The sequence below is a fragment of the Callorhinchus milii genome, unplaced genomic scaffold (genome assembly GCF_018977255.1).
Source record: "Callorhinchus milii isolate IMCB2004 unplaced genomic scaffold, IMCB_Cmil_1.0 Scaffold14, whole genome shotgun sequence".
Classification (NCBI taxonomy): domain Eukaryota; kingdom Metazoa; phylum Chordata; class Chondrichthyes; order Chimaeriformes; family Callorhinchidae; genus Callorhinchus; species Callorhinchus milii.
In genome coordinates this window covers 17,608,008-17,618,127 of record NW_024704755.1, presented here as the reverse complement: position 1 = coordinate 17,618,127, position 10,120 = coordinate 17,608,008, and the positions used below count along the sequence as shown (strand labels likewise).

Genomic DNA, 10,120 nt, shown 5'->3' with positions numbered 1-10,120 from the left:
CTCCCCACAGTCCTGATCAACCGCACTCCCCACTCTCCCCACAGCCCTGATCAACCCACTCTCCCCATAGCCCTGATCAACCCCACTCTCCCATAGCCCTGATCAACCCCACTCCCCCCGCTCTCTCCCCACAGCCCTGATCAACCCCACTCCCCCACTCTCCCCACAGTCCTGATCAACCCACTCCCCCACTCTCCCCATAGCCCTGATCAAGCCCACTCCCCAACTCTCCCCATAGCCCTGATCAACCCCACTCCCCAACTCTCCCCATAGCCCTGATCAACCCCACTCCCCAACTCTCCCCATAGCCCTGATCAACCCCACTCCCTCACTCTCCCCATAGCCCTGATCAACCCCACTCCCCCCGCTCTCTTCCCACAGCCCTGATCAACCCCACTCTCCCCACAGCCCTGATGAACCCCTCTCTCCCCATAGCCCTGATCAACCCCACTCCCCCACTCTCTCCCCATAGCCCTGATCAACCTCACTCCCCCGCTCGCTCCCCGTAGCCCTGATCAACCCCACTCCCCCGCTCTCTCCCCACAGCCCTGATCAACCCCACTCCCCGCGCTCTCCCCATCAGCCCTGATCAACCCCATCCCCCACTCTCTCCCCACAGCCCTGATCAACCCCACTCCCCCCAGAGCCCTGATTAACCCCACTCCCCCCACTCTCTCCCCACAGCCCTGATCAACCCCACTCCCGCACTCTCCCCATTGCACTGATCAACCCCACTCCCCCACTCTCCCCATAGCCCTGATCAACCCCACTCCCCTGCTCTCTCCCCATAGCCCTGATCAACCCCACTCCCTCACTCTCCCCACAGCCGTGATCAACCCCACTCCCCCACTCTCCCCATAGCCCTGATCAACCCCACTCCCTCACTCTCCCCACAGCCCTGATCAACCCCACTTTCTCCATAGCCCTGATCAACCCCACTCTCCCCACAGCCCTGATCAACCCCACTCTCTTCATAGCCCTGATCAACCCCACTCTCCCCATAGCCCTGATCAACCCCACTCCCCCCGCTCTCTCCCCACAGCCCTGATCAACCCCACTCCCCACTCTCCCCACAGCCCTGATCAACCCCACTCTCCCCATAGCCCTGATCAACCCCACTCCCCCACTCTCCCCATAGCCCTGATCAACCCCACTCCCCCGCTCTCTCCCCACAGCCCTGATCAACCCCACTCTCCCCACAGCCCTGATCAACCCCACTCCCCCGTTCTCTCCCCACAGCCCTGATCAACCCCACTCTCCCCACAGCCCTGATCAACCCCACTCTCCCCATAGCCCTGATCAACCCCACTCCCCCGCTCTCTCCCCATAGCCCTGATCAACGCCACTCTCCCCATAGCCCTGATCAACCACACTCCCCCGCTCTCTCCCCATAGCCCTGATCAACCCCACTCCCCCACTCTCCCCACAGCCCTGATCAACCCCACTCCCCCACTCTCTCTCCATAGCCCTGATCAACCCCACTCCCCCACCTCTCCCCATAGCCCTGATCAACCCCACTCCCCCACTCTCTCCCATAGCCCTGATCAACCCCACTCCCCCCTCTCCCCATAGCCCTGATCAACCCCACTCCCCCACTCTCCCCATATCTCTGATCAACCCCACTCCCCACTCTCCCATAGCCCTGATCAACCCCACTCCCCCACTCTCTCCCAAGCCCTGATCAACCCCACTCCCCCACTCTCCCAGCCCTGATCAACCCCACTCCCCACTCTCTCCCCATAGCCCTGATCAACCCCACTCCCCACTCTCCCCATAGCCCTGATCAACCCCACTCCCCACTCTCTCTCCATAGCCCTGATCAACCCCACTCCCCCACTCCTCCCATAGCCCTGATCAACCCCACTCCCCCACTCTCTCTCCATAGCCCTGATCAACCCCACTCCCCCACTCTCCCCATAGCCCTGATCAACCCCACTCCCCCACTCTCTCTCCATAGCCCTGATCAACCCCACTCCCGCACTCTCCCCAAAGCCCTGATCAACCCCACTCCCCCACTCTCCCCACAGCCCTGATAGACCCCACTCCCCCACTCTCTCTGCAGAGCCCTGATCAACCCCAGTCCCCTGCGGAGAGAGCGGGGGAGTGGGGTTGATTTGGAAGCTCTTTTCAAAGAGCCAGAGGGGCTGAATGGCCTCCTTTTGTGCTGTATGATTCTATGGTCGCTCAACCCATGACTGTTCATGGACACATCCGTGTGCACAATTGGCTGCCGCGTTTCGCTCACAAAACACACAGTCACTACATTTCACAGTGCGTCTCTCTGGTGTGATCAGGGCGGCACCAAATATGAGGATTGTTACAAAATCACAAGTGTGGGGGAGGCTCAGCGCTGCGGAGGAGAGCACTGCCACCAGGTGCTGCACATGCGCACACCCCGGCTGTGCAGGCAGGAAGGAACTACAACTCCCAGCATGCCCTGCGCCGCGCAGCATCCGCTTCCGGCTCTGGGATACATCACGTGCTCCCGCCGCCGAGGGTCATATGATCCACAGCCAAACCCTGAGCCGGTGAGTGACACAGACCCTCACACACAGTGGGCGGGGGGGCGGTTGGGGGGAGCGCGGGGGGGCGGTTGGGGGGGGGCGGTTGGGGGGGAGTGGCCACTACAGCGTGTGAGATTGGGGATAAACGCGGGTAATGTTCACCATATAATAATCCTCTGATTCTCCCGATTGTTTAGGTCCGTGAGGAAAAGCCGCGGTTGGTGCCTAACCCGTTGGGGTGTGGCTGTAGGTGCTGTCCCACTGGCAGAGTAACGGAGCCCCACGGGCCGCGGGCTGGGCTGGGCTGGGCTGGGCTGGCTGTGTGTGAGGCCGTGGGGGGTGGCAGGCCGGGCACTGCCCGTTGTGGGGAGATGGCTCACTGCGATGTGATGGTGAACAGTGACCGGAGCGACTGGGTCCTGAGCGAGGAGGAGGAGAGCAAGCTGCTGCCGGGCGCTGTTGCTGAGTCCCGGGGGCATGGCCCTGGCAAGCCTGGCGGGGACACCTCTACCCTTGGGGCTGTGTTTATCGTGGTGAATGCCGCGCTGGGGGCCGGCTTGCTCAATTTCCCCTACGCCTTCTACATGGCGGGAGGGGTGGCAGCCGGCATTGGCCTGCAGATGGTGAGCCGCTGGCGGGTGGGGGGCAACGGTGGGCGGGCGAAGGGCTTACTGAAAGCCACAGGGTCCAAAACACGGACTGTCCAGGGCCTTGGGACATCCTCCTGACGTGAAAGTAATTTTGTTGTTGTTGTTTGTTGATTGGTAGAGATGAGCGCGATGGCCTCGCAGGCGAGAGGACCCGGGTTCAATTCCCTGGAGTGATGCGAGTTTGCTTACTCCTCACTGTTCTTGCTGTTCAGGCTCTGCTGGTGTTTATCGTGGGGGGGCTGCTGGTGCTCGCTCACTGCTCAAGGCTCAGCGGGGAGACCACCTACCAGGAGGTGGTGCGGGCGGTCTGCGGCCCCGTCACCGGCACCATCTGCGACATCCTCATCGTCATCTATACCTTCGGCACCTGCATCGCCTTCCTCATCATCATCGGGGACCAGCTGGAGAAAAGTGAGGTGCAGGGAGGGCAGGGAAGGGGTCATTAGGGTCAGGGGTCTCTGGGGGAGGGGCCAGAGGAGGGTTTGGGGGGCTCTGGGGAGGTTGGGGGAGTGGGGTTCCCTGGGGAGGGTGGGGGCCCGGGCAGAGGGTGGGGGCTGGGGAGAGGGTGGGGGCGGGAAGGAGTAGGAGGGCTTTGTGTGAATGAGGCAGGGCACAGGGAGGTGCAGCCTGTCCTGAGCTGGGAGTGTCTGGTTGGGGGGGATTGGGGGGAAGCTGTGCTGTGGCCTCACTGACTCAGATTCTCTCAGTAACAGACAGGCCTCAGGCGAGGGGTGACAGTGTGGGGGGGGGAAGGGTCGACGGTGTGAGGGGAGAGGGGGTGACGGTGTGGGGGGGGGAAGGGCTGACGGTGTGGGGGGGAGGGGTGACGGTGTTTGGGTGGGGGTGTGGTGGATGGCGGTGTGTGTAGGGGGGGAGGCGGTGTGTATAGTGGGGGTAGCGGTGTGTGTAGGGGGGGTGGCGGTGTGTGGGGGTGGGTACCATGTATGGGGGTGAGTACGGTGGGTGGGGGTGGCGGTGCGTGGGGATGGGTACCATGTGTGGGGGTGAGTACGGTGTGTGGGGGTGAGTACGGTGTGTGTGTGTGTGACCATGCCCTCTGGTTACAGTAATTTCTGCCCTGGAGCTTGTGGCAGGAGGAGACACCAACAGCCATTGGTACAGCGATCGGAAATTCACCATCTCCCTGACCTCCATCCTCCTCATCCTCCCGCTCTCCATCCCCAAGGAGATCGGCTTCCAGAGATACGCCAGGTCAGTGTCCTCCCCTCCCCTGACCCCGCCGGCACCGTCATTTTATATTCACTTTCAAAAGGGAACTTGGAAATACACAGAGTCAGCAACAGAGGGAAGTGTGACTGAAGCGATTGCGTAATGGCCTTCTGTGCTATGAATGAGTTTTTCTCTCTCTCTCTCTCTCTCCCACCTCTAACTCTCTCACTTTCCTATCTCTTCTCATAAGTAAAACCCCTCATCCTAGGGATTGTTCTCGAACCTCCTCCGTACCCCCTCAAGGCCCTAACCACCCCACACTGATGAGAGAATCGCTATAGAACCTGGTTGTTAGTTGATTAGTGGATCAAAAAGCATTATATCAAATGCAAGAATTATTATTATTATCCTACCTGAAACCACCTATTTAAATGCAAGTGGTTGTTAAAACCATATAACTTGCCATTGAGAGCGCAAGCTTTCCCACTGTTTATCCAGCTAGGAGAGAGGAAGGCTGTGAAATCAGAGGAGGTGGTGCACAGGGAGTTTAGATGGAGGTTGAAATCAGCCATTATGAGCAGGTGTTCAGTGCAGAGGGACAGGTATAAGAGGAGGAGATATCGGTGAGGAAAGAGACAGAGGTTGGGGCGGGGGGGGCGGTAGACTCCAAGAGCGAGAGAAGGCAAGGAGGGCGATAGGAGAGAAGGACAGAGTAGGAGTAGCGGAATGTGAGAGGTGGGAGCAGGAACATTTTCAGAGGGAGCAGCCTTTTTTCTTGAGTGATTATTATCAGGGTGTGAAGTAAGGAAACTTGCCCAAGGGTTTGGGAATCAAACCCAGGTCTGTTGCTTGCGAGGCGAATGCTCTAACCACTGAGCTACAGGACTCCACGAAATGGAGCTACAGGAAATGGCATCTCCGCGACTGGAGCAGCCGAACCTTCACCACCGCTCGTTCGCTCACCCGTGGCCTCGGCGGTTCCTCGCATTCGTTATACAGGCGGGGGTTTGAAATTTCTCCCCCTGACAGTGCCCTCCCACGGCCAACCTCGCCCGGCTTTCGGCAACCAAAACCTTCAAGCCTCGCTGCTCACGTCTCCCCCTTGGTTTAGGTTTCCCGAGGCCCCCGCCGATCGCTGACTCATGACTGAGAGACACTGCGAGCCTGTGTGTGCATCTGTCTGTCTCTTTCTCTTTGAGCCTGTGTGTGTGTATGTGTCTTGTCTATCTCTCTCACTCTGAGCCTGTGTGTGTGTTTGTGTGTTTGTGAGCCTGTGTGTCTGTGTGTGGGTGTGTGTGTGTGTCTTTGTGAGCCTGTGTGTTTGTGTGTGTGTGTGTATTTGTGAGTCTGTGTGTGTGTCTTTGTGAGCCTGTGTGTGTCTGTGTGTGTGTGTGTGTGTGTAAACATACAAACTGTGTTATGATGGTCACTAAACGAGGTTTGTGTTATCTCATTTCCTCTGAACTTGCGTTTGTGTGTGTGAGGGTGTGTGGGTGGGTGTGTGGGTGGGTATGTGTGGGCATGTGAGGGTGTGTGGGTGGGTATGTGTGGGCATGTGAGGGTGTGCGTGGGTGTGTGAGGGTGTGTGTGAGGCTGCCCTGGATACAGTGTATTGCCAAGTGCTCTGAGACGCTACCTTGGGTGAGGGGCGCTATATTGCTGCTGTTGTTCCAGGTAATAATTCTTACCATCTAGTCAGCACCTTTCCCCAGGATCTCAGCCCCTCACTGTACATCAGTCTTGTTATTGCCGCCCTGCGTGCCCACTCCCTCTCCCACCCCATCATCACCCCCACCAGGCTCCGTGACCCTACCACCCCCATCATCACCCCCACCAGGCTCCGTGACCCTACCACCCCCATCATCACCCCCACCAGGCTCCGTGACCCTACCACCCCCATCATCACCCCACCAGGCTCCGTGACCCTACCACCCCCATCATCACCCCCACCAGGCTCCGTGACCCTACCACCCCCATCATCACCCCCACCAGGCTCCGTGACCCTACCACCCCCATCATCACCCCCACCAGGCTCCGTGACCCTACCACCCCCATCATCACCCCCACCAGGCTCCGTGACCCTACCACCCCCATCATCACCCCCACCAGGCTCCGTGACCCTACCACCCCCATCATCACCCCCACCAGGCTCCGTGACCCTACCACCCCCATCATCACCCCCACCAGGCTCCGTGACCCTACCACCCCCATCATCACCCCCACCAGGCTCCGTGACCCTACCACCCCCATCATCACCCCCACCAGGCTCCGTGACCCTACCACCCCCATCATCACCCCCACCAGACTCCGTGACCCTACCACCCCATCATCACCCCCACCAGGCTCCGTGACCCTACCACCCCCATCATCACCCCCACCAGGCTCCGTGACCCTACCACCCCCATCATCACCCCCACCAGGCTCCGTGACCCTACCACCCCCATCATCACCCCACCCAGGCTCTGTGACCCTATCACCCCCATCATCACCCCCACCAGGCTCCGTGACCCTACCACCCCCATCATCACCCCCACCAGGCTCCGTGACCCTACCACCCCCATCATCACCCCCACCAGGCTCTGTGACCCTATCACCCCCCATCCTCGCCCGACTCCACTGGCTTCCCATCACACAGAGGATATAGTTCAAGATCCTGGTCCTCACCTTCAAAGCCCTCCATGGTTTTGCTCCCCCCGACCTCTGTGACCTCCTAACCCCCTACTATTCTGTGTGTGTGTGTGGGTGCCTGCGCGTGTGTGGGTGCCTGCGCGGGTGTGGGTGCCTGCGCGGGTGTGGGTGCCTGCGCGGGTGTGGGTGCCTGCGCGGGTGTGGGTGCCTGCGCGGGTGTGGGTGCCTGCGTGGGTGTGGGTGCCTGCGCGGGTGTGGGTGCCTGCGCAGGTGTGGGTGCCTGCACGTGTGGGGGTGGCTGTGTACGGGGGCGCTCTGAGATGCCTTCCAGCGTTGAGGGCTCTATATAAATAAGTTGTTGTTGTTGCGTGTGTGGGTGCCTATGCGCGTGGGTTCCTGTGCGCTTGGGTTCCTGTGCGCTTGGGTGCCTGTGCGCGTGGGTGCCTCTGTGTGTTTCTGTGTGTGTGTGTGTGTGTGTGTGTGTATGTGTCTGTGAGCCTGTGTGTCTCTGTGTGTGTGTGTCTCTTTGTGAACCTGTGTGTCTGTGTGTGTGTGTGTGTGTGTGTGTGTCTATGAGCCTGTGTGTCTCTGTGTGTGTCTCTGTGTGTGTGTGTCTTTGTGAGCCTGTGTGTGTCTCTTTGTGAGTCTGTGAGCCTGTGTGTGTGTCTTTGTGAGTCTGTGTATGTGTGTGAGTGTGTGTCTTTGTGAGCCTGTGTGTCTCTGTATGTGTGTGTGCGCGAACGGTATGTTAGCATTCATTATGAAAGGATTAGAGTATAAGAGTAGGGAAGTCTCGCTGCAACTGTATAGGGCCCTGTGAGACCACACCTGGAATACTGTGTGCAGTTTTGGTCTCCTTATTTAAGGAAGGACATACTTGCCCTGGAGGGGGTGCAGCGTAGATGTACTCGGTTAGTACCAGGGATGAAGGGGTTGAGTTACGAGGATAGGTTGACCAATTTGGGTCTATATTCTCTAGAATATAGAGTTGAGGGGATCTTATAGAAACCTATAAGATCATCAAAGGGCAATGATAGAGTAGATAGTGGGAGATTGTTTCCCCGGTCGGAGAAACTAAAACCAGGGATCACAACCTTAAAATCAGAGGCAGCCCTTTCGCACTGAGTTGAGGAAGAACTTCTTCACTCAAAGGGCAGTGAATGTATGGAACTCACTACCCCAAAGGGCTGTTGACGCTCAGTCCTTGAACATATTCAAGACTGAGATAGATATGTAGGTAGGTAGGTAGGTAGGTAGGTAGGTAGGTAGGTAGGTAGGTAGGTAGGTAGGTAGGTAGGTAGGTAGGTAGGTAGGTGGGTAGGTAAGTAGGTAGGTAGGTAGGTAGGTAGGTAGGTAGGTAGGTAGGTAGGTAGGTAGGGGTAGGTAGGTAGGTAGGTAGGTAGGTAGGTAGGTAGGTAGGTAGGTAGGTAGGTAGGTAGGTAGGTAGGTAGGTAGGTAGGTAGGTAGGTAGGTAGGTAGGTAGGTAGGTAGGTAGGTAGGTAGGTAGGTAGGTAGGTAGGTAGGTAGGTAGGTAGGTAGGTTTCTTATTGCAAAAGGGATTAAGGGATATGGGGATAAGGCAGCGTCAGGTTATTAGTTGGAGTTGGATTAGAAGATCAGCCACGATTGAATGGCGGGGCAGAGGCTCGAAGGGCCGAATGGCCTCCTCCTGCTCCTACATGTCATGTTATGTCTCTTTGTGAGCCTGTGTGTGTGTGTCTCTTTGTGAGTCTGTGCGTGTGTGTCTCTCTCTCTCTTTGAGCCTGTGTGTGTGTGTGTGCGTGTGTTTCTGTCTCTGATCCTCTGTCTCTCTCTCTCTGCAGTGCTCTCAGTGTGATGGGAACATGCTATGTAACCAGTGTGGTCATCATCAAATACATCCGGCCTGACCAAGATCTCGTCCCTGGGGACATCCCCACCAGGTCAGTGACCCTCCCCGTTAGTGCCCTACCCCCGAACTGTGTTGATGAGGGCTGCGCTTTCGGTCACTACGTCCCAAAACTCTGGAACATTTTTCCTCTATCTTGCCCCTTCCTTCCCCATCTTCAGGTCGCACCTGAAGACCTCTCATCGACATTGCCCACGATCACCTCCCACTCCCCCCCCCTGCTCGGCCTCGTGCTCTGCCACTGGCAAGCGCTCTGGGGCGCTTCCCTGCGTGAGGAGCCCTGTTTAAATACAAGTTGCTGCTGCTGTTGTGAACGAGTGAGCGAGCTCTAGGACATGTTCCTGTGAGCGAGAGGCAGTGTGTGAAGCGTGCGGGGATACTGGCCACACTGCAGTTTGGGGATGTTGCTCTTTGCTCTGGTACTAACCTGGCTTCTCCCCTCTCCCCTCTCCCCAGCCCCACCTGCTGGACCGCGGTGTTTAATGCCATGCCCACCATCTGTTTTGGTTTCCAGGTACCACCATCTTTAGGCTTTTTATTCTTTTCCATTACACACTTGACAGTAATAATAATAAAGATAATAACCCTTAGCATTTGATTTGAGGTCTCAAAGCCCTTCACAGAATATACTGTAAAGTGAATTGACTGAATATTTTGTGGGTGAAACAAAGCAGCCAATTGCGCACAGCAACATCCGACAAACAGTTGTGGATTGAAGTAACTGAATTATTATTATTATTAATGTTGATGTATTTTCAAGGGGTTATAATCTGGGCCAATAGAAAAGTGCAGCTGAAATGTTTCTACAGATTCCGCTATAAACCGCCCCCTCGGCTACAAACACACTAAAAGGAACAATTGTGTACAGCTGTGTCCCACAAAACAGTCGTGGATTGAGTAACAAAATTATTATTTTTAATTCTGAAGGGATTATTACCCTCGGAAAAGCCATCCGCCAATCGACTAACACCGTGTTCCAGCTGACAGGCGAGTGTCCATTCCCAGTGATCCGGCTGTGGGATTTCCATGTGTGGGTGAGATGTGTGGAAATCTCAGTTTGGGGTTTGGATCCTCTGACGCACAGTGATGGGTCTCTCTGTGTGTCGGACCCCCGACTGAGCAGAGAAAGGTTTTGCTTTTAATGCGTATGTAGAGCAACATTGCCACCCTGTGGTGAGCACCCGGTACTGCAGGTCCGCGGCCTCTTTACAGCCCGGTATCCTCCGATCGTCACTATAAACCGCGCACTTACACAGGCCGTGGGGTGGGCCGCGCTGACC

At 57.2% G+C, this 10,120-nt stretch overlaps 1 protein-coding gene across 1 annotated transcript; it reads left to right on the top strand.

Annotated features, from left to right (window-relative positions):
• Positions 1 to 2,473: 2,473 nt before the first annotated feature.
• slc38a7 (solute carrier family 38 member 7) lies at positions 2,474 to 9,354 on the top strand (the record flags this gene model as incomplete). Its single annotated transcript, XM_042340336.1, is given in 6 exon segments — positions 2,474 to 2,528; positions 2,702 to 3,127; positions 3,367 to 3,565; positions 4,222 to 4,366; positions 8,776 to 8,874; positions 9,297 to 9,354. Coding segments are annotated over 5 exon segments (753 nt in total), but the record flags the coding sequence as incomplete, so codon positions are not given.
• Positions 9,355 to 10,120: the final 766 nt, after the last annotated feature.